The sequence below is a fragment of the Equus asinus genome, chromosome 11 (genome assembly GCF_041296235.1).
Source record: "Equus asinus isolate D_3611 breed Donkey chromosome 11, EquAss-T2T_v2, whole genome shotgun sequence".
NCBI lineage: Eukaryota > Metazoa > Chordata > Mammalia > Perissodactyla > Equidae > Equus > Equus asinus.
In genome coordinates, this window is record NC_091800.1 from 84,939,155 (window position 1) to 84,962,879 (window position 23,725).

General features: G+C 58.2%; 1 protein-coding gene across 1 annotated transcript in view; it reads right to left on the bottom strand.

Moving 5' to 3' along the window:
• Positions 1-268: 268 nt before the first annotated feature.
• RASA3 (RAS p21 protein activator 3) overlaps positions 269-23,725 on the bottom strand; it is an 89,784-nt gene continuing 66,327 nt past the window's right edge. The window contains exons 11-24 of the mRNA XM_044779639.2: positions 23,488-23,636; positions 22,736-22,850; positions 21,425-21,499; positions 20,576-20,699; positions 18,905-19,011; positions 18,395-18,472; positions 16,527-16,604; positions 15,449-15,522; positions 14,700-14,806; positions 14,092-14,174; positions 8,524-8,732; positions 7,384-7,487; positions 2,283-2,466; positions 269-1,691 (exon numbers count right to left, since the gene is read on the bottom strand). Of these exons, the coding sequence (XP_044635574.1) occupies positions 1,616-1,691; positions 2,283-2,466; positions 7,384-7,487; positions 8,524-8,732; positions 14,092-14,174; positions 14,700-14,806; positions 15,449-15,522; positions 16,527-16,604; positions 18,395-18,472; positions 18,905-19,011; positions 20,576-20,699; positions 21,425-21,499; positions 22,736-22,850; positions 23,488-23,636 (1,563 nt within the window). The 3' untranslated portion in view covers positions 269-1,615. The remainder of the gene's footprint in view (positions 1,692-2,282; positions 2,467-7,383; positions 7,488-8,523; positions 8,733-14,091; positions 14,175-14,699; positions 14,807-15,448; positions 15,523-16,526; positions 16,605-18,394; positions 18,473-18,904; positions 19,012-20,575; positions 20,700-21,424; positions 21,500-22,735; positions 22,851-23,487; positions 23,637-23,725) is intronic.

Below are 23,725 nucleotides of genomic sequence, written 5' to 3' on the forward strand. Positions count from 1 at the left end.
CCACAGACAGGAGCACGCGAGGGAGCATGTCCTTCCCACCCTCCTTGAGCTGGATGCCCATCTCTGTCTACACTGTAAGTTCCCAGAAGAGCACCTTCCAATGGCCTGACTCCACATCTCCATCCCAGAGAGCATCATGGTTTCCAGCTCGACCCAGAGCCCCACAGCTGGACCTGCCTGTCAGGGGGCCCTCACCTGTGATTACAGGTATGTCGTCCAGCTCCCCGCCTGCCCCGCTGCCCCATGTGCAATGATCAGTGGGCAGTCCTCAGAAAGAAGAGAATGTCTGCTTTAATTGGCCAGTAAAATACATTGCAAGTCGTTAGTATCTTATAAACAGAGACATTAAGTTACAAATCCGTGTTAAAAATTGCAGTTCGATGCAGCCTAATGGCTGTGTCCCAAAGTTTACTTTTTCCAACATTTTCCTCCTCCATTATTGTGACAAGTAACTTACTATCTGCCATCTAGATGAAGAGTCTGAGGGACAGTGCTTGCAAACAAGAACAGAGATAGGCACAGGGTCCCACGCATCCGAACAGCACTTTCTGAAGCCGGCACCTGTGGCGTGAGGACCGTCTGGGAGAAGTTGGCAAACAGCTGGGGGGCTGACCGCCCCTGTCAGGACCCCACCCAGGAGGAGCACAGCCCTCTGTGGCCCTGACAGCTCCTGGGGGCTTCAAAGACAGTGGATCCCTGCTCCTGGGCCTGGTGTCTGCACGGCAGGTGCCTGCTTCCAACTCAGCATTCCTCCCTCCCTGATTCTCCCTGGAGGACCTTTAATCGGCTCCGTGAGACACACGGCCCATTTCACCCTCCTGCAGCACCCTCCCCTTCAGTGAGAACAGGCTGGATGTTCTGAGTTACTTTGTATCAAAGGGCTAATAAAAAAACGGTCCTTTAAAAACATTAGGAAAGACAGCTTGAATATGATACACATTTCTATTTTAAAAATCTTCCCCAAACTTCCACAAAGGGTGGTAAACGTGGATTCTACTTTTAAGCCCGTGGACGGCAAACCAACACAATCTGTGCCTGAAGAGGGCCCAGCAGACACGGCTCAGCCCCTGGCTCATCTCAGTGGCTGGTGAGGCGAGGCTCCAATCTCCGCAGGCAAGACTGGACCCCCAGGAACTCTGCAGGAGGACCCCGGTGCCCCCAAACGCCAAGGGCGTCCTCCAGTTGGGATCTCAGTGCCGTTCCACACAACCCAGCACAAAACGGACCTCCAGCAGGAAGGAGCCAAATCGCAGAGCTGAGCCTGGAGCCTCGCCACGGCCATAGGACCACAGGCTCTGGGGAAAGAAGATGCTGAGTGTCCGGCCGAGCGAAGCGGAGCCATGAAGGAGAGCCGGGGGCCCGGGCAGGCCGCAGAGCCAGCGAAGGTGCATGTGGGCAGAAGCGCATTGCGGCCATGCACATGACTGGCCCCTCGCTCTAGAAAGGCCAGCTCCGTCCTGGCCACCAGCGTGAATAAGGTGAGTGCAACCACAGAGATGGCCCCGGAGCCTGGGAGGCCAGGGGCTCGGGACTCTGTCTCCCACTGACACCGCGGGTCCCCTGCTCGTTGGTTCCACCTTGTCTCCTCCTCCACAGGCGGCTTTGTGGGGCGGCCTCACATGGAGTGGGTGGAGACCTCAGACTGCTGCCTGATGTAGCTCTGGAAGCTCTTGTCCCCGATGGGGTGCTCCCTGGAAGGAAGGAAGGGGCACGTGAGGGGCAGCCCACCCTGCTGTGCCCTGTAGGATGCATGTGTGCTGTAAGGGCTGCAGGCAACATGGACAGCAAAGGCTCCTCGAGGCCGCCCAGGGAAGCACATGACCCTGGTCACAGCGTGTAGGTGGCCCATATGCACACACGTGTGGACACTGAGCTCCGGGAAGCGCAGTGCTGTTACATGTCTGGGTGGCCCTCGCCTGTGGCGGGTACTCAGTCCTGCCGCAGACTGGTGTGTGTACAGCTGTGGCCACCGGACACAGGACCCGGCCCCCAGGCTGTATCCACTGTGGCTTCATGGTGGTCAACAAAGGTTAGTAAGGGTTAATGAAAGGTTAACAAAAGGTTAGCAAAAGGCCGAGGTGGGCTCTCTCAACACAGGGGCCAGGGTTGGGGGTAGGGAGGCGCTGCCTGGAACACTGTCTAAGGGCCCTGGAGAGCAGAGCGAGGTCCTGCTCTGAGGGAGGTTGGAAGCCTGCCCCAGGCTGCACACGGGTGGCTCTGAGACAGGCCTGGCCCCCAACTCGTCCAGACCCAGAGTCCCACAACCAGGACGCCATACTCACTGGCTCCCATACTTGGTCCTCTTGAACTTGTCCCTCTTGTACTGCGCGTGCTCCTGCTCCAAGGCCCCAACCCCGGCGATGACCTGCCTCAGTGTCTTGTAAGTCTCCTGGGGGTCATCTATGATGAAGGTCGAGTACTCCTCCTGCTCTGGCCCATCGTACACGGATCTGCTCCCACAGGCCTCTGTCAGGAGAGGCCAGAGGTCAGGGCACAGCAAGAGAGCCCAGACAGGCTGCCTCCTCGGGCAAGGGCTGACCATTCATGGCAAAGGCACAGAAAGAAAGCACTCCCCAGAGCCGGCCAGTCCTGGGCTCTGGAGAAGCCTGCAGGGGCGAGAGACCAGGGCCCAGCCCTCTCCAGCAGCGCTTCTCCGGGGTGGCCTGTGTCTGTCCACGCCCCACGGCTCACAAGCTAGACCAGCAGAGAGGGCTGCTCCTAGACGCTGGGCCAGGCTGGCCAAGGGCCTGTGGGGTCACCCCGAATCCGTCTGGGCAGATGAACTCGAGGAACACCCATCTGAGAAAGGGGTGCCAGGGCCCCACCCACTTCTCTCACCCAGCATTTACAAGGACACGCGCACCGCCTGGGGACATGCAGGGCCCAGAAACTGTCCTTACAGGTGTCACCTCTCAGCCAGTCTGTTCCAGCGGCTTCCTAGGATCCCTGTCTGTCACCTCCACCTGCTAGGCAGGTGACTCTCTCATCAGACCCCACGGGAAGCACCCAAACACCTGAGCTGGGCCCCCAATCGGTCTCCAAACACCTGAACTGGGGCCCCTATCGGTCCCCACACACCTGAGCTGGGCCCTACACTCCAGGGCCACAGAGACAAGACAGCCTAGGTGAGCTGGCATCCAGGGGCTCACCAAGCCCTATTGCTATTTCCTTATCACAGAAAGTTCCAGCATCTACTTTACTGTCTTTACTTCCAAATCAGGGGAAATCTCTTAATTCTTATTGAAAAATCACACCTGTGCAAAGGAAAACTGGGAAGATTTAAGATTTCAAAGAAAACGGAATTTGACAAGAGCAAGATAAGGGATCCAAACACAAGGAAAACAGAGGAAGAGAAGGGGTGGGGGGGGGGGTCCCAGGTGCCTGCGTGAGCCCTGCGGGCGTGGCCTACTCCTCTTTCAGGTGACGTGTGGGCTACAGGCTTGACGTCAGACCAGTCACCACTGTCCTAACGTGGCCACGGGAAGGTACTTAAGCTCCCGGTCTCAGTGCACCTTTCTGGGAAAGGGGGGCCTGGGGCCCACAACAAGGACTGAGTTCACCCTGGAGGCTCCTGGCCGGGGCCTGGTGGGCCTGGTGTGAGCTGTGGCTGCCACTGTTAGTTAGAGATGGAGAAGGGGGCAGAGGCAAAGGAACGTCACCGTACCGACGGAGGGCTCAGGCCCAAACAAGCACGTGGGGCTGACAACCACAACAGGTGAGCAGAAGCCACAGAGAATTCTGGCTGCAGGACAGGCATGGCATCAGCAGGGAGGGCTGATGCCTCTGACGAGGAGTCTTCGGCGCAGGTGTAGACAAGGAGTCACAGGAGACAGCACTAGGGGAGGGATCAGGTGCCTCTGAGCTCTGGGTGCCATGCTCACTGCTCCATGGGGTTGCCGCACTCAGTCCTCAGGCTCATGTGGCTGGGCAGTGCCCAGCGGTCGCACTTCACAGAGAAGGAAATCAGGCTGGCCTATGCATGCCCTGCCCTGCCTGCCTCACAGCAGGTGCCAAAGCTGGCTCTGAGCTGAGGCCTGTGCATCTGGACGAATCCCACTGCAGGGCACCGAGGGGTGAGTGCTGGATGTGACCCGAGAGGCCAGGCCCGTGGGGGTCCCAGGACCGGGTGTGTGAGCAGCTTGCCATTTTGAGAACAAGAAGGAGGAGGCATCCATAAGCCACGTGAGAAGCAAAATTCCTGAGAGATTATTAAATAGATAACAAGCTGAGCTCGGGGAAGAGAAACAAAATGGGTCCCAACAGCGCACGACACTTCCTCTGTGATAAGGTTATAAACCAAGAGCGTCTGCGTCCACTTCAGCAAGGCAGCTGACACGTTATGGAACAACTCGAGGACAGGACCCGAGCTGCAGAGCAGACGATGGGCAGCTACTCAGTGGTTCGTGCTGACCAACCACCATGCCCAGTTCTGAATGACGGATGGACTGAAGCACGTGGCTCTGGGCCGGCGACTGTGGGCTCAGACACACAAAGTTGGACATCAGGCTGGTGACAGCAGGGAGAGAGACCCAAGAGACCACACTCCTGACGTGGTCCGTGACTCCAGCCTCCTTAGGCGTACAGGATGGGACTAAACTACGCTCTGAACCTAGGTTAGGACAGAGAGGCCTGTGGAGACAGTGCCTTCAGCTGACCAACTGCAAAAAGGTCATGGAGTGCCCTGGCGGGAAGGGGATGGAAACACTCGACGCTTATTTAACGGCTGTGTGCTCGACACCCTGTGAGGTCAACCCACTCAATCTTCCCCAACTCCCTGAAAGTGGGCACTAATTCCTGCTTCGTAGATAAGGAAACAAGTGGCTTTCCCAGGACACAGCACAGCAGCGGTGACCTGCCACCACCTTGAGAAGCTCGTTAGCGTTAATCTTGGTGCAGGGGCCCAAACCCTGGTTCAGGCCTGCAGCACGGACCTCTGGGCTGTCCGTGCCTGCGTAAGTACTGGGCTTCACTGTCACACACCTCAGGGGGCTGTTAACGAAGCAGAGTGTGCCCAAGGAGGGTGGCCACGCGAGACCAGGCCACACGAGGGATGTGGGGGACACTGACGGTCTCCTCTCCCACAGGCGACTGCAACCCAGCTTCCTCTGAGCACTAAAGGGCTGCCACACCCACAGGAGAGGCGTGCTGCATCAGACAAAGCGAGCCCCAGGGGCTGAGTGCCCAGTACGACAGACTAGCTAACACAAAGGGAGTGTCTCGAGGCAATCAGAACGCTCTGACCCAAACTATCTGCCTCAAGAAAGCATTGAGATTCCGGGCAAAGGCCTGAAGACAAGTGAGAAGTGCCTCGTGCTGTGGTGCCTAGAAGTGAGCTGTGAGGCCTCCAATCATGTTGACGTTCTATGAACACTTGTTGTCTAGACAACTGCTATACTGAATAGGAGGCTGGGTGTGCAAGAACACTTTCCATGTGTTTTGTCCACCCATCCATCTATCCGTCCATTCATCATCTGTCCGTCTATCATCTCTCCATCCACCCATCCAGCAAACAGGTTTTGGGTTCCTCCTTTGTGCCAGGCAGTGGGGTAAAGAAGCCCTGCCTCTGCTCTCAAAGGGTCACAGTATATTGAGGTGAACAGATCAGAGATGACTGTCACTGCAATGACAGAGATGAGCACCAGCTATCAGGATGGCTGTGAGAAAAGCTCCTGGGAGGGGGAGACTCACAGGACAAATGGGTGTTAGCCATACTTAGGGTGGCATCAGAGGAAAGGCACAGGGGTTTGCGGGCCAGTGGCATTGGGGCAGCCCCAGGTGTGCCACTGCTGGGGCAAAGAGCGAGGCAGTGAGTGGAGAGGTGGCTGGAAGGTGGCTGACAGTGGAAGGCCTCGTCAGTCTCATTAATGAACCTGTGTCTCACACGGTGGGCTCACCTCTCCAAGGTTCTTGGTTCTACCCTCCAGTGTTCTGGTCACTCTTACTACTGTGCTGGGAAGAGCTATCACCTCCGGCTCCAAGGTCTTTGCCACCCTGAGGCCTCATGCAGCCTCAAGGACACTGCTACAGGGCTTCCTGGGACCTAGGAACCAGGTACCGTGTGTGGCATGCTTGCTGGGGGCGAACCCTCTGGTGTGTGTGCATGAATGTGTACATGTGTGTGCAGGTGTGTACATGTGCACACATATGCTGCTATCTGTGCATGTGCACATACCTGCATATGGGCATGTGTGTTCACATGTGTACATGTTCAGTTGTCTTGCGTGTATGTGCATGTGTGAATGCATGTGTGTGCATGCATGTGTGGCTGTGTGTGCATGCACATGCATGTGTGGCTATGTGCATGTGTGCCTGTGCATGTGTATGCGTGTGTGCATGTCCAGGCATACCCCAGATGAGCCATCTGACGGCACAGTGTGAGGCTGGGAAGAGGCGAGGCTGAGCTTACAGAGGGGCAGCTGTGTGTTCAGCACAGCAGGACTGCAGGCTTTCCTCGGCTATGGCCCATGACTGACACCTCTGGGTAGGTCAGGAGAATGAAAAGGGGGGTCTGTGGGCTCAGTTCCAGGCACGCTCAGCTCTATGTCACACTCTGTAGGGTCCACCAGCTCTGAGAACCACCAGACCTGACACAGGGCCAACACAGCTCACTCGCCTCCCAGCGGGCTCTCCTCACATGTGCCTCTCCCAAATACAGCCCCAGACGACCATCCCGTGTCACCAAATGTGTCCAGACTACACTGTTTAATTCTTTAGAGCACGGGACCAACAGAATGTCAGGGATCATGAGACTTTGTGAATGTTACACCTGGAGCTGTTGGGCATACATGTGCACACATGCTCACGTGTGACCACACACGTCCACAGGTTCATGTGTGTGCACACATGTCCACAAGGCTCACGTGTCTTCACACACACCCACACAAGTGCCCATAGCTCATGTGTCCACACATGCACGCAAGCGTCCACACATGCACAGCACCCACACACAACACGCACGTCTGTCCACACTGGTCACTTATCCCGCACGCATGTCCACATGCATCATGCATGCTCACACATGTACACACATGCTCACGAATGCACATACATGCCCACACACGCGTCCACACACGTGCACATGTCCCACTGGAAGGCACAGAAGCTTCTCAAGAATTTGGCGGCTCAGAGAGTGAAGCTGGATTCCACCTTAAGATTGTCTACAGAACCTGTTACTACAGCAGTTCTGGGACAGCTGTCTACCCTACAGAGAGATTCTCCCGCTCAGAGCTATGACAACACCACCACAGGCCCAAAGAGGCCCCAAGGGCTTACTTCCCCAAGTCACCTCTGCAGGAAGTTCTACATGTCACCAGGACCCCGGCAAGCGTCCCCAAAGCTACACCGACCTCGTGTGATGAGAGGCTGGCCACGCCCTACTCTTACCTTGCATCTTCTCCAGCTTGCTCATGTAGGAGTTAAAGAGGGAGTAGATGCGCTCTGTCTCACGGTCCCCATCAATGTCCAGCTGGATGTTTGCTGGGAGGCCGCTGCCCGAACACAGCAATAACAGAATGGAAGGAACAACATTGTTAACCATGACACCGATTCTCTTAAAGATCACTAAAGGTGAGGAGTGAGCCGAGACTGAACTTGTCCCGACAGGGGCTGGGGCATTTGTGCGGTCTGTGACCAGCACACGGGCACTTAGAAGTGACTGGCCACGGTCTCAGAGAACCAGAGGCCTCTTGGTGCCAACAGATCTGCCAGAACAACAAGCAAATGGCACACTTGTTCTGCTGTGAAAAGAGACGACCTGGAACAAAAACAGCCCAGCCGATGAACTCGGGCCCCGAGGGTGGTGGGCTGCCTGGGGGATGCGCGGGTCCCCTCCCCTCCCTGAGGCAACAGGGGGCTTGTGACACAGATGCCCAGGGCCCAGCAGGGATTCATCCCCAGTTCAGCTGCTTGTCTGTGATGCCGGCTCCTATTTCCCGCCCTGACAGCTCTGGGGATCTGTCACACCTCAACTGCGAGACACAGCAGTGGTCACCGTGTTCAGGAATCACATGGGCACAGGGACCGGCTGAGCACCCTGCTGGGCTTGGGCACCCAGGCCTCCTCCCAGGACTGGCAGAGGAGCCTCCAGTGACCCTCAGGAGGCCCAGCTGGTGGCAGGGCAGGAAGGGCTGCCTCAGTTTCCCAAGGAGGGGCTGCGAGAACGGTGGATCCTTCCAGACCCTTCTGAGAAAAACCAGGCCAGAACCTGCCCCTGGGGTCTTCTCTCTACCTAGAGCCCCTCCTCGACTCCCCAGGGATGGCCCCAACACCCTGCTGAGTGGGAGGACCCATGAGGCTCTAGGCCCCTGTCAGTCTGCACACAGCCTTTGTGAGGATGGCCCAGCATGGGCTCCTTGAGGACAGAGCGGGCCGTGCACATGCAGCCTGCCGAGTGGGCAGGGCTGCATTTTAGCCCCAATGCAGCTCCGGGGCAAACTTCTTTGCACAGTGCCCAACCCGGATCACTGTGCTCAGCCACATTGGGCAGCTGGGAGGGCCCTAGAGGCTGGAGAGGCACAGACCTACCTGGTACAGGGGGAGCAGCCGGTGGCCGTGTCCGAGGAGGCCCTGCAGCACAGCCAGTGGCCGTTGAGGTAGGCGGAGGGATGGTAGACGGTGAGTCGCTTCTGGTTGCACTGGCTCACCTTGGTGAGCACGTCAATCCAGGCCTTGGCCTCCACACAGTTGTTGGCCTGGATGTACAGGGCTCGCTCTGGCTGGATGACCTGGAACATCTGGGGGACAGAGAATGGGCTTAGGGGCCACGCCACAGGATCTGCTGAACCACAGGGTCAGCAGATGGCCGGTCATCATCATCGATGCCTGTGAGCCCAGGGGCTGTGGTGGGAGGGTCTGGAGCCGACCTGGAGGCTGGGACAAGCTCAGGGCCTGCAGTGGGAGGCTCTGGAGCCGATCTGGAGGCTGGGAGGAGCCCAGGGCCTGCAGTGGGCGCAAAGGGCTTTCTGTTGCTCTTGAACTTGACGGAGCCAGATGCCACAGCCCTTCCCCTGGGGAACCCACGAGCAGTGGGGGCCATGGGGACTGAGGAGGTCAGCATGACTCAGCTGGGACACCTGGTCAGCCTGGCCATGGCACTTCCTTTCCTGGGGCCTCGGGGGTCCCCACTGGAAAAGCAAGGGAGTAGCATAGCTTGCCTTCCCCCCTGGGGCCATTAGATCATTGGGGCTGGTCTCCCTAGGTCACCATATTTTTTAAGCTGGGACCGGCTTTCCTGCAGGCATGTCCTGCCCTGCTTCCTGTCCTTGTCCCCAGACCTGCCTCAGGGCCTTTTCACATGCTGCTGTCTCCATCTGAAAGGCTCCTCCCTCCCCGACCTGACCACCCTGGGGACTCCTCCTCCCTGAGGCTTCTCTGAGCCTCCACTGCCTTTCCTATTTATTATTCATTCAACACACACTCCTGAATACCAGGCGCTGTCCTAGGTCCTGGGGACACAACATGCCCATTTCAGCCCTCGTGAACTTCCTACCAACGAGAAAGATAAATGTGAGTGTGAAGTGCAGGGGGCAGGGGAGGCTCATGATGTAAGGGAGGGGTCAGGAACGGACCCTCTTAAATAAACGCGCCACCAGCTGAGATCAGAAGGATGACTAGGACTTAGGTAAGTTGAATAGGAAAAGTAGGGGATGGAAGGTGTTCCAGGCAACAGGAGGGACAGTAGGCACAAAGCTCCTGAGGCCAGGGAGCGTCAGGTGCTCCCAACAGGAGCAGGCCAGGATGCACCCAGAAGATGGGGGTAGACTAGGGATGGGTGGGGGGCCAGAACCCTAGGAAGGCTCTTGCAGTAGACTTGTCAGAGGAATGAGGAGAGGCCAAGAGTGAGGACGTCAAAGACGATGGTAGCCTCTTCCAAGGGGTGGGGTATGTACCTGCGTGGTGGTGCAGGCGTTGAGGGATTTGGGGCGGGCGACTTGTGGTTCTGAGTTCCCGAGGAACAGCAAGGCTCACGCACAGAGCCCACGGCCCACCCGCCTTGCCCTCAGGCATGTCACACAGGCCTCAGGGGCACCGAGCTGTGTGGCTATGACCCCCAGTGGAGGGTGCGCCTCTGGACGGGGAATTTTGTCCCACTTGTTCTCACGGGCCGGTCCTCTGACAGGGCTGGGCACACTGCAGCCCTTCCAAAATGCCTCCTCGGTGGAAGGCAACAGCAGCCTGGCAGTCATGGCTGGGGCACAGCCCTGAGGAAGGCAGCAGGAGAAATGGCCAGAGAATAAATGATGCTAAAACCAGGGGTTGTTCTAAAGCCAAACTAAGGGGCTGGTGGACCGAGACAGCTCAGCTGCTTCCAGTGTTTTCCACACCCGCTTACCCTGTGTTCATGCTGGAACATCGCCCACCAAGGGGGCGGTGTCCCTGGTCCCCATCGTGGGACAGCCATGGGGGGGTGTAGACAGGATGCTGCCCACAGAGGAGGTGACTGTGCCGGCTCCCGTACCAGGTATGACAGTGCCAACACCCCCGGGTCCAGGGAGAACCCCCATGCCACGGGGCCATCTGCTAGCCTAAGAAATCGCCTCAAAGGGTCCTGGAGGAGGGCAAGCGGGAGCTGCCACCTGCGGCTGAGCCGTTCAGCTGTGGAGCTGCCTCCTTCGTCATCTGGCAAACACCGCCCACCGCGGGCCAGGGGCTGACCTCAGGCCCAGATGGAGATGTGAGCTCAGGGCACCTCAGCAAGCCCGGACTGGCCCAAACAGCCCTCCAGCATCTCCCAAAGAGGCTGAGTGGCCCTGGGCACCTACTGAACACCAGGCCATCAAGCTCTGCCCATGGGCGAGGCAGACAGACAGAAGGCCAAGAGGATGGTGGAGGCCCCGCCGGCTCTGAGAGGCAGAACCTGACTGGGTCCTTATCCTAAACTGAGATGATGCCTGTCCTGGAGCCACCGGGTCTGGAAACGCCACTGGCTGCAGGGAGCCCACATCGCACAGGGAATGGCTGTGCTCCTGGGCGAGCGGTCACTGGGGCTGGCTCCTGGTGTCCAAAGAAGTTGCTCGAAGGCCTGACCCTGGAGACCCCAGGCCGTCCATGCGGTTGGCAGGAGGCACCATTCAAAGACAGACAATGAAGCCAACAACCACAGGCACTGGGCCTGGGGCCACTCTGGCCCTTGGGCTGGACAGGCGGGGTCCGAGTTCCTAGGAGTGAGTTCACCCCCTTCGCAGAGTCCACTGCTTCATCCACAGATGGGTCAAAGCTGAGCTCATCCCCAGGATGGCGGTGGGGAAGAGGTGACCCCGGACTCAGTGCACACCCTAGAGCTGGCCCAGCTGCTCTCGGTGACCTCAGAGTGCGTGGCCATCAGGGTCTGGAAGGTGTGGCCGCTGAGTGCATGGAGGTCGCCCGCCAAGCCAGCCATTCCCCACATGGCAGCTGCTTTTAGGAGTGCGGGACATAATTTATGGAAAAAAGCCTACAGTCACCAACCCCAGCACCCTTCTCTCCCCCGTCCAGTGGGGCATATTTTTCCGCAAAGATCCCGAGTAACAACCCTTGGTGGGCCCCTGCGGGTCCTGACTGGACCTCCCCGAGGAACAGGATGAACCGTGGGAACTCGACATGGCATGAGGGATGAGTCGACTCAGCACAGGCCCCGGCCCCGAGCACAGGCCAGTGCCCCCTGGGGACGTGCACCACAACTGCACCTGCACCAAGGACATGGAAGCAGGAGGGGCTGCGGTCCCGATGGCGAGGACAGTGGCTTTGTCCCCCCGTCCTCTGCAAGGGGCCCTCCTGTCACCATCGCCATCAGGGAGACCTGGCCAGCAGGGCGGTTGCTCCATCCACTCCAGCCCATGGCCAGGAGTGTAGACGGGGGAAGAGCTGTGAGAAACATCCCAATGTGGGGCTACCGGAGAGAGGCCAGCTCATGACACAAGGATGCCACACACTGCTCCCAAGGGAGGGGAGCCGCTAAAGGCTGGAGGGTGCAGGGTCATGGTCTGGGGTTGCTGGTTCCTTTAAAGCTGGAAGACTGGGGAATAACCTGTAGAATTTTCAATTTTAACGTTACTTATTATTTACAGCCTCACCTTTCTCTAAAAAAGACTGCAGGTGACTCACAAAAAACACATGTAATGAAATAGAAAACGTAGGAGATGTTTAGGAAATAAGGAACTGAGAACAGAACCGGGAACAGACAGGAGAAAAGAGGACACAAGTGTGCAGTTTCGGGTGAAAACAGACAAACCAGGAAAGCCTTGGAGCAGCGGGCTCTGTGCCGAGGCCATGGTTGGGAGGAGCCGGGGGCATCACATCCCTGTTTCCGTGCCTCTGGGCAGAGCCACAGGGCTACGCTGTGGCAGGGACTTTCCACAGAGACCATACCCACACTGCCCCCCTCCCCAACCCCGAGAACAAGGTCGCTGGGGTGAGAGTTCTCCCATGGGGCCTCGTGGAGGGAACAGGAGGGGGCAGAGAAGGGGCAGGAAGGGACAGGAGGAGACAGGAAGGGGCAGAAGGGGACAGGAGGGGGCAAGAAGGAACAGGAGGAGGCAGGAGGGGACAGGAGGGGGCAGGAAGGGACAGGAGGGGGCAGAAAGGGACAGGAGGGGGACAGGAAAGGACAGGAGGGGGCAGGAGGGGGACAGGAGGGGAGAGGAAAATACAGGAGGGGGCAGGAAAGGACAGGAGGGGGCAGGAGGGGGAGCAGTGGCCATGGTCCGGGAGTGGGGAGGCAGCAGTGTTTCCTCCTCCACAGTGTTGCGAGCGCTTGGCGACAGGAACACAAGCCCTGTGCCTGTGGGTGGGCCCCACTGTCCCCCACCTGGTGGCCCCACAACACCTGGGAGGCGAGCATGGGACTGGGGTTCCCTAAGCCGTCCATGGATCTGAGAGGTTAACACAGTGGAGGGCAGGAGGTTCCCACAGCCCTTCGAGTGGGCACAGGGCAATCACGCCCCTCCTGGCCTCGTGACAGGCTGGCTGAGGACCGTGGCACCGCTCACTCAGGCCCTTCACGGCGCAGGTGGGCTCCGGCCTGCACCATGCCGTGTCTGTGCTCACATGTCGACAGAACTCACAGGCAGGACTCGTTGGCACGTGTGAGGTGGGACAGCAGACCGACAGCTGCGTCTAATGACCGTGCCAGCTCCCACGGCCAGGGCTGGGGCCACGAGTGTCCACACATACGGCATCGGGAGGGACTGCAACCCCTGAATAAACAGGGCCCCAGGAGTCCTCACAGTCCCAACAAACAAGCGGATGGACCTCTGTGGGGAGGAGAGAAAGCTCCCACAGCAGAGAACCAACAAAGCAGGTGGGTCAGAAACCATGGGGATAGTGCAGAGTTCGAGGAGCACCAGGGCTGACAAGCTGGTGTGTCTCCCCAGGAGCCATGGGTTAACCCCAGCTGGGCTTCATCTGCCTGGTCATTCGTCCCCTCTGGGGATTCCTGACAGATGCATCACCAACCTGCACGGCCGACCCCGTGCAGGACACCTGAACTTAGGACGTCCACATATTCTGGCCTGCGTGCTGAGAGATGTCGCAGCCGCAAAGCACGGGAGTGGCTGAGGAATGTTCCAGATCAAGTAGCTGGCAGAGGACTCTCACACCGCGACCCTGGCTGGGAGGGCTTGGAAAACAATGCCATGAGGTGGTTACGGGACAACCCGGAACCTGACGCGGACTGCGGGTCGGTCACAACTGTGGTCAGTGTCAGGAGTCCTGACCCTGTCACTGGCGGGTCAGGTAACACAAGGTCTTTGTTTTCAGGAAACACACCCAAGTGTCTACAATGTGCATAGAGGGACAAGGAGGAGAGGATCATGCCCGGCAACTCGTGTCCCTGTTCTGTTCTTGTGACTTTCCTGTAGGTTCAACACACTAGACCAAAAGAAGTCTATAGAAATCGTGCGCGGTCCCACAGCCTGCCCCTGGACCTCCTTCCAGCAGGTTCTGCCCGCCCAGCCAACCCACAGGGAGAGCCAGGCTGCTGTGCTCCACGGTTGGGACTCTAAGCCATGCGGTGCCTCGTGAGCATCAGCTACCGCAGGCCTGAGGGAGAAGCAGGCAGCGGACTATGGGGACGTGAGCACAGGGGACAGAGACGAGACTGCGGATTGCACTCACATTCTTCATCTTGAAGGACTCCTCCTCCAGCGGCTCCACTGCCAGGATGTTCTCGATGGGGATGCTGCACAGCGGAGGATCTCCTGTGAGAGAGGGGTTGTGAGCACGGCCCGTGGCCTCTGCAGGTAGGAGGGTCAGCTCCTGTGCTTGGGAGAAGCGGCTGAGGGACTCACGACCATGGGACAGGGGACAACCAGAGTCCGGAGAGTGCCCGGGCCTCATGTACACGCTCCCGGTAGGACCCGATGCCTCGTCCATGAGGATGTCGAGGCCTCTCATCATGCCCTGTCTCCAGGACCACGTTCCCACACTTTTGTGGGAGAAATCAGTTCCCCGATGTCCACGGTCTAGATCTGAGCCACTGCAGACCCCAGGGAATACGGCCTAACAGTCACGACCCCCACTGCCCGCGAGACTGGGTTCCCACACCTGCACCTGGAGCTGTGGCCGCCCGCCCCTGCCTCTCGCCAAGCCACCTCCTGCCAGGCCTCCCTGTGCCCTCCGTGGGGCCTACCACCTGGCTCCATCTCCCTCCAGGGAAGCAGACAGGAACCAACGTGTTCCATCCCCCAAGAGCGGGCTGTGGAGACGGCTGGCAGTCCTGTTACCTTTGTTTCTCTGGTAGGTGAATTCGTGGTTCGTCAGGCGGAACCATCTTTTCTTGAAATTCTTCATCCCAAAGCGTTTCCGTCCTTGCGCTCTCTTGATCATGAACCTGCCATGGACAGGAAACACTGGTGGTGACGTCTGACGCCTGGGGCTCGGCCCCCGCCCTTCCGCCTGTGGCCCAGAGTCACGTCTGCAAAATCGAACAGCCCGTCCCCTCCGTGCTTGTTGTACTCCACCAGACGGTGGATTTCCAGCATCTCAGTTTTATTTCCAAGGGAAAGACTAAGACTTCAAAAGGCAGATGTCCCTACTTTTGAGAAGCTTAGTCCCTGTGCTGCAGTTAACCCTAGGCCACAAGTCCATTCCCACAACGGTCCCTCCCGCAGAGCAGCTGCCCCTCCTGCGTGCATCCTGACAGAGCCCTCAGAGTGAGGGCTGGGGGGGCGAGGCCTGAACCTGTGTGAGTGGACATGCCTGAGTGTCCAGGGCCGTGCGGCCTCTTCCCCTTCCTCCAAGGATGGGTATCTCTACTCTGCAAGTGCGCCCAAAAACAGACACAGAGATAAGGTAAACAGCATGTCGTGGACGTGCCCTGAGTGCTGTCTGGGTGCATTTAAGGCGACCTGCGAAGGTCCCAAAGGTTTGGGCTACCCAATCCTAGAGCCCAGTGGCCATGTGGCAGGACGCCCTACTTCTCAGTCGGGGCAGCCAGGGAACCCCCCCGTTTCTGCTTGGGCCCAGGTCTTACCCCTCCTTGAGCAGGAGGGGCTGCTCTACGCTCTTGGGGTCTCTTCTTCCGGAGGACGAGATCAAATCCAAGAACTAAAGTGGGAAAGCAGCAGATGGTTAAAACGTGAACCGGCACGCTCGATGCATTTGCTCTGACATGGAAACGATGCTGCAATGCTGTGTCTCCTCTTGACCCCAGAGGAGGGCAGATCTGGGGAGTAGCGGTCAGCATGCTGGGTCCCTGTGAGAACCGTGGGGTCCTGAGCTTGTCTCCACCGTGGCTGGGGAGCTTCGGCCCCCACTAGACCTCCCATGGCCCCTCTAGACGGTCCCCCTGCACGCCAGCTGGCACCTCCCCAAGAGGCTGCCGGGCTTCGACAACACCAGGAGGTTTACCTGGATTTTAACAGGAGACCTGGGAAGACGTCTGTGGATCTGATGCAATGCGGGCTCCCCCAGCTGTCTGACCAGCCGTCCCATCTCCCACGAGCCTTCCACTGTGGTCTCACCAGGGTGGGGCCCCCAGTCCCACATCCTACCACCCATGTGGATTCCTCCCATCGGCGGATGGCTGCCCAGCCCCTCTCCCTTCCCTTCCTTCTGGATCTCAGGTTTTTGTGATTTCTGAGAGACAGATGCGTACAATGGCTTCTCAACAAAAGAGAAGAGTGAAGCTTTGGGATGCAGAGGAGTGTCTCCCCAAGCACCATGCCTTAATGGGTCTGAGGTCCCAGGGCTCCATGGCTCTGAGGCATCCAGGACAAGGGGACCAGGAGCAGACAGCAAAGGGGGACAGGACATGGGAATTCACACAACAAATGGGGGTGACAGTCTATGGAGGTCTAACGTGCAGTCACTTAGAGAGGACGGGCTCGGACGTGAAAAGTAAAGGACAAGATTCCATGAAGGTGGGCTTCTGCGTTTCCAGCTGGAACTGTGGTGGGGGGCATCGCATGACACTGGAATTGACCAGAGCTCTGAGCTGCTCAAAATGGTCCATGGTCAACTGCACGTTATGTGAATTTCGACTCAGTGTCCCTCTGGAGCAGCATGTGACGAGGGGCCGCAAGTCCGTGAGAACTGACGTCAATACTCACGTTCTTCACTGCATCAGCATACTTCTGCTCGTTGAAGAATTCATAAAATGTAGCCATGTAGGATTCCTTAAAACTGGCCTAAAACAAAACAGGTTGCCTAATGAAAGCCTGCCAGTCTCTCAGCTCCTGGCCCAAATCTGAAAACTCCAGAGGCACCAACCACAAAGAGCCTCGGCTGTGGTCACTGAAAAAGGGAGGTGCTGGGCGTTGGGGGTGAGGGTCCCCAGAGACACCCAGGGGCAGCAGCCTCAAGTCACAGAAGCTTGCCAAAACCTGCAGATGCAATGAATTCCACTCGGACTGTGGTTTTATTTATTTAATTCACTTTTTCACTTGAAGAAGATTGGCCCTGAGCTAACACCTGTGCCAGTCTTCCTGTTTCATACGTGGGACGCCACCACAGCATGACTGATAAGCTGTGTGTAGGTCTGCACACGGGATCCGAACCCACGAAACTACGCCACCGGGCCAGCCCCAAGGCTGTGTTTTTAAAAGCTAACTACAGGGGCCTGCCCCGTGGCCGAGTGGTTGAGTTCACGCGCTCAGCCTCAGTGGCCCAGGGTTTCGCCAGTTCAGATCCTGGGCGCGGACATGGCAGTGCTCATCAAACCACACTGAGGCAGCATCCCGTATGCCACAACTAGAAGGACCCACAACTAAAAATACACAACTATGTACCAGCAGGCTTTGGGGAGATAAAGGAAAAATAAAACCTTTAAAAAAAAAAAGCTAACTACATGGGGGTCCTCGGTGCGTTCTCTGCTACGAACGACTCAGCACCCTCCTCACATGGTCACTGACACCAGCTCCTGGGTCTAGAACATAGTCACTGGGACGGAGGCTATTCGGTGAGCCAGGGGCTGGCGGCAGTCGGACAAGCCCAGGAACGCAGGGACGGCCTTCGCAGCAGTGTCCCGAGGACCCCCCACCGGCACAGTTCTCACGTCCAGGTCACTTTACTGTCTCTGAATGGTATAAGAGGGAGGTGGGTGTGTGCAGACCTCAGACCCAGCAGGTGGCGGTTCATCGGAGCTTTGAGCCAACAGAAACGGGACTGACTGGTAGAGAAGATGATCCGAGCCCTATGTGCCTTCTGCTTTGCTCTGACTCAGAGAAAGCCAGGCGTTTGCCCAGAAGGGGGCTGCCTGTCTGCAGTGACGGGACCCTGGTTCACTCATGGCCCCACAAAGATCAGAATGAGGAGGGCAGGTGGGCAAGGCTTCGGTTGCTGCTCAACCCCCTCCAGACAGAGGGGAGGCCTCGTCCACTCGAGCTGGCTGCCGGGAGCAGTCAGAGGTGAGCTCCACCCCAGGAGCCCGCCTTGGTCTCCACATCACTGTCCAGAAGCACCAGCACCCAACACCCTCAAAACCGCATCAAGAGGCTCGTTCTTGGGCCGTGGCCTGGAGCAGACCAACGTCCTCTCTGAAGCGGGTGGCAATGAAGGCCAGACAGACACAGATCTCTCACCAAAAGGGGCAAAATGAGCACGGAGCCCAGGCAGGAAGGGGCATATGGTGGGCTGTGTGTGGACGAGCCTTCAGTCCCCAGCACAGATATCCTGAGGCCGCCGCCCAGCTCACTGGCAATCTACGGCAGCCAAGTGCTGGGAACTCAGTCTGCGAACTGCACACAGAAGTGGACGCCACCCTACAGGTGACAGGGATGCGCCACATGCTGCCTTGACCCTCCTCTCAAATGGGAGCTTCACAGCTCAGCTGGGCAAAGAGGCTCGGAAGGTGCCAGAACGTTCTCTTAGGCTGGCTGGTCGGGATGCCATGCTGGTTTTACTGTCCTTTATCCTCACAACTGAGTTAAACACAAGCTTTTTCCTCGTATTAAAAAGACAACTAAAATACAGGACTTACGGACTTTGACTTGGATAAGCTGCCCAGAGTCTGAATGGTCTTGGAGATGAGAGTCAGCGTCCTGGACGTCTGTGGGTCCTGTAGAGACAGGGAGGGGACGTGGGCTTCGTTTCAGTTTTACAGAAATGCTGTGATTGAGCCCAGATCACCCGGTCAACAATGTGAACATGTCACCTGGGGCTGCCGCAGCACAGCCACCGTCTCAAGTCAACAACAAACATGCAAACACTGCCTTCCAGAAAGTTCATCCAGACCCACCCAGCCCGCGAGGTCTGGGAGATCCAGACCCCAGACCCTGACTCAGACCCCAGACCCCTCAGTACTGGCTGCTTCAGGAGGACTGGCTGGTTAAGAAGACTGGCTAGTTCAGGAGGACCGGCTGGTTCAGAGGACTGGCTGGTTTAGGTGGACTGGCTGGTTCAGGAGAACTAGCTGGTTAAGAGGACTGGCTGGTTTAGGAGGACTGGCTAGTTCAGGAGGACTGGCTGATCTGGCCTGATGCTCACTTACCGTGTGGTGAGGTGTGAGCTGGAAGAGGTTGGGGGACAGGATGGCAGGAGCGAAGAACCTCAGGAAAATGAAGCTGCTCACAGCCGTGTACCTCACGTCCAGGTCATCTGTGGCCAGGACACAGAGAGCTGAGTCAAGGGGGCTTTCTGCCACGATAGCACTGAGCTCTGAGGGGGGCGAGGGCTGTAACCCAGAGCCCTGCTCCTCCAAAGGGCCTCCTGGAGGCAGAGGTGCAGGCCTGCAGCTGTCTCCCTACTCCACCATCTGCTCTGTCTCTCTCTCCCACTGTCTCCGTTTCTCTATTTCTGTCTCTCCCTATCACTGTCTCTATCTCTGTCTCAGTCTCTGTCTCTCTCTCTCTCTCTCTCCATCTCAGTCTCTCCCTATCTCTCAGTCTCTGTTTCTCCCTCTTTCAGTTTCTCCGTCTGTCTGTCTCTAGCTCAGTCTCTGTCTCTCTCTCTCTCTCTCTATTTCAGTCGCTCTCTCTCTCCATGCCAGTCTCTCCATCTCTCTCTCTCTCTCAGTCTCAGTCTCTCCCTCTTTCTGTCTCTCTCTCCCTCTCTGGCTCTGTCTGTCTCTCTACACCCCCGCCATCCCCCCTTACTGAAATTCCAGCACCACTTGGCATCTGGGCTGTCAGAGACACGGCCTCACTTGCCAGGCCCCGTGGTGTTATGGGGAGAGGGCTCCTCTCTGGGCGGTTTACTCACATCCAGGGTGGGAGGACAGGCTTTGTTTCTATCTATTTACTCGCTCCCACTCCAGAGGGTCTGCGGCTCGGGTATGCTTGGTACCTGCTCCCCAGGACACTAGATGCTCTTCAGTGGGGAAGGAGCCAGGCTCTGAGAGCAGGAGGGTGGGGCCGGGGGCAGGAGTGGGTCCAGCTTGCGAGGGCCTGTCTGGGCCATGGCACTGCTCTGGGGCCTGGAGGCCAAGATTCCTGGGGCAGCAGGACACACCTGGCTGATCTATGGTTCCCAGGGAAAGAGGGGTGGGGTCGGGCACAGGGCCTGCGGGATGGGTGGGGAGGTGGCCCGCACTGTCCTCCTGGGCCTTTGAGACCTGGCCTGCGCCAGCACGCACCCTGCATCTGGGGCCCCAGGTAACCTGACACTTCCCATCAGGGTGGGATGCCTTGCTTTGCCCCCCGGGAGGCCTGTGTGGGTAGCCCCTGGTGGCTTCTCGAGGAATCAGCATAATTAAGAAGAGAGCAACCCTCCCTGGGACCCTCCTGTCCCAGTCCCCAGAGAACTCGTCCTCTCTGACACAGGGCGCCAAGCGGCAATGTGACCGGCTGCAGCAGGAACCTGTGGGAGAACCAGGCAGGAGGTTCCTCTGACTGTAGAGGCCCAAAAGCAGACAGGCCAACGCTCCGTCCCTAGCAAGCCAGCACGATGAGACTCGGGCAGTTGGCCTTCCTGTCCCATGCAGGGCTGGGGCCTGGTCACCCGGACAAGAACAGACAAGAGCCATGCACAGACGGCAGCAGGACACCGGGGAGGGATGGAGCCATGTGGATGCCCAGCCCTGGCCCAGTGGCCATGTTACGACCGTCTTCACATGGACTCTGAAACACCCCTTCTTGATTCTGAGACATCTGGTGGGGGCAGGCACCCACCCGGCGGGGCTGTGGTCATTTCCTGCGAGGGAGTGTGTCCACATGGGACTGACCTTGGAAGCGCTTGGCAGCCGCCTCGCGGAGAGAAAAAAAGATGTCGCACATGACAGTTGGGCAGCTCACTCCCGACTTGGTGATGACGTTGAAGACACGGTCCACGTACTGCCGCAGCGTCTCCTGCAACGGGGCACGGTCAGACCCCAGCGCCTACGCACACTCTCCCTGAGGCCACCATGCAGGCCACATGGAGCACCAGGACCCCCAGGGAGCAAGTCGGGGGTCTGGGTCTCACTCAGAACATCCTAGCAGCAAAGGAGATACTTCCCAACGCAACAGAAAAGCCCCTCCCTTAAACCAGGTCCTGACAGCAATGATGACTCAGGGGCCAAGGAACCAGAGTACAGGGAGCGGGGAGCCGTGCCCCTCCCCGCCCGGTGTCATCCACCCAGCACGAGGTCATGGGGATGCGACTCTGAAGGCAAGCCTGACTCCTTTTTCTAAAGGAGACCAAGATGATCTGCACGAAGAGATCACATAGAAGAAGCGGATGCCGGGGCGACCATCTGAGCTGGGCATCCTGTTGTTCAGAGCAGGACTCGCTCAGGGAGCAGCCCGAGGCATCCGCCCAGCCTGTGTCTGCTGAGAGGAGGGAGGACGGCTGGGAAGGTGGGTGGGTGCCGAGGCCACCTCCCCGGGAGATGGGAAGGAGCTGAACCACAAGCCACAAGAGACGCAAGCGAGCAGGGGTAAAGGACAGTGGCACTGGCCACTCAACAGCAGCTGAACAGTCGACCTTCCCACCTCAGGCTCCAGGGGCACCCCCACCCACGTGATTCAGACTGACCCAGGGCCTCCAGGTGGCTCCAGCCCCGGAAGGCACTGGGGGGAAGACAGCTCCGTACCATGTTGCTTTCGAGGCTTTCACCGTCTTTCAGCTTCACGGGGTCGATCTCGCAGGGCTTGTGGCTCTGGCAGATCTGGAAGAGTGTCCACACAGCACTGAGGGTGGCGGCCGGGGCAAAGGGGCATGGGGCAGCGGTGGCAGGCTAGAGGCAGACTCGGGAGCCATGTTCAGAAGATGGCTGCCTCCAGCCCCCACCAAGCCACTGGAAGCAGCCCTCGGGGAGCAAGCAGATACCTCAAGTGATGGGTCTTCTGGAAGACCACCCATGTCCACTCATGCGGGATTGGGCTCCGCAGAGTGAAATGAGGTTTTGACCTCAAGATGCTGCCAGGATTTGCTCACAGATGGCACCAGGACGCTATTTCGAGTCTTCTCACATTGCACAGAGCCCATTTTTATGACACTGTTCTGGGGGACATTCCGCCTGCCCAGGCATCCCACCCAGGGGTCAGGTAGGGGACGCTGAGTCATTTCAACAGGAAGCATGTGGCTCCTCAAAAGCATCTGACAACTGAGAAGAGACAACAGGAGGGCCGTCCACACCGCAGGGGCTCAGGAACAACTCGAGCCCACGAGCTCGGCCACTCAGTGCTGTGGGAGGGACCTGTCCTCAGGAGAAGCAGCTTTGCTCCTGCATGTCCTTCTGTCTTTAGCAGAATGGAGTGTTTTTTGTTTTTTTTCAAAGATTGGAACCTGAGCTAACAATTGTTGCCCATCTTCTTTTTTTTCCTGCTTTTGCTCCCCAAATCCCCCAGTCCATAGTTGTACATTTTAGTTGTGGGTCTTTCTAGTTGTGGCTTGTGGGACACCACCTCAGAGTGGCCTGACAAGTGGTGCCATGCCTTTGCCCAGGATCCGAACCAGCAAAACCGTGGGCCATCGAAGCAGAGCACGTGAACTTAACCACTCGGCCACGGGGCTGGCCCCTGCAGGGTTTTAACTTTTTCTTTTTTGAGGAAGATTGGCCCTGAGGTAACACCTGTGCCCATCTTCCTCTATGTCTTGTGTGTGAGACACCAGCACAGCATGGCTGGATAATTATTTTTTTTATTTAAGAAAATGAGAAACATTCCAGAATCACAGGAAGGTCCCGTAGGGAGGCTGGGAAAGGAGCTGAGACTAAAGGACTAAAGAACAACTCTTTGCTTGGATGGGCTGGTTGCGCACCCACCCGTCCTCCTGGGGATCATCGCCCTGCCTAGCAGTGCTGGGGGCTTCAGGGACACCCGTTCATGTCCTCCACCGGGGCCCTTGAGGCGGGACCCCTGCTCGCCTCCCCTTGGGGCCCTCGCGGGGGATGCCCACTCACCTCCTCTATGGTGGGCTTCAGGGTGACATGCAGGTACTGCATCCCTGCCAGCTTCATCGTCTCGTCGATGCACTTGGATGTCAAGGAATTTCCTCGGAAGATGGTGTTGGGGTCCCTGGAAGACAGTGTCGGGTGACTTGTTCCCTCGGGATGGCAAGGTGTCCACGGAGTAGGCCCGTTTTGCGCGCCGTCCTTGGCCACGGCACCATGCCCGCCAATGACTCTGCTGTCAGGTGGAGCAGGATAACACGAGACCCAGCTCCACAGCTGGGGTCCTGAGCCCCTCCCTGGCTGTGTCCCAAACCCTCTGTGCCAAGTGCAGCAACACACGGACGCTGCTCCAGAGGGACAGGAGCTGCCCACTCCCAAGCTACTGAGGACCCATCCTGGGCCGGCGTGGGACTGACACAGGCTGTGCCTCGTGACCTCACCAGGGTGCCAGTCAGGCCTTTCTGAACCCAGAACACTGGGGAGCCAGGTGCCCAGCAGACCCATCTCCCAGAGCAGGCACAGGTCCCCTGACATGGGTGAAAGGCTGATGCAGCACAGACCACAGGCACTGAGCCCGTCCCAAAGGCAACTGTTCACCCCTTCCTACACACATCCCTCGGATTTCCAGGAGAGAAAGGGCAATTTTAAAAAACAGCTGATGTGTCTCTAAAAGAGAACCTGAACCTGCGTGGATTCTGGTGGCGGCCCACAACTGCGCTTGGGGCCTTCCTCCATCCCTGCCCTGCCCCGGGGGCACTCACTGTGTCCGCTGCACCTCTGCGCTGGCAATAGCGCTGATGAAGGGCACCACGCGGCCATAGTGCAGGAAGAGCCGCACCAGTGGGATGGCCGCCTCCTGCTTCTCTCTGCAGACCTCGCCCAGGACATGCGCCGCAGACGCTGAGACAGGCTACGGATGACAACAGTGATCGAGGGCGCCCAGACCTGCCCACGGTCCCCAGCAGAGGGAGAGGCGCACCATCCTGGGCATGACCCAGG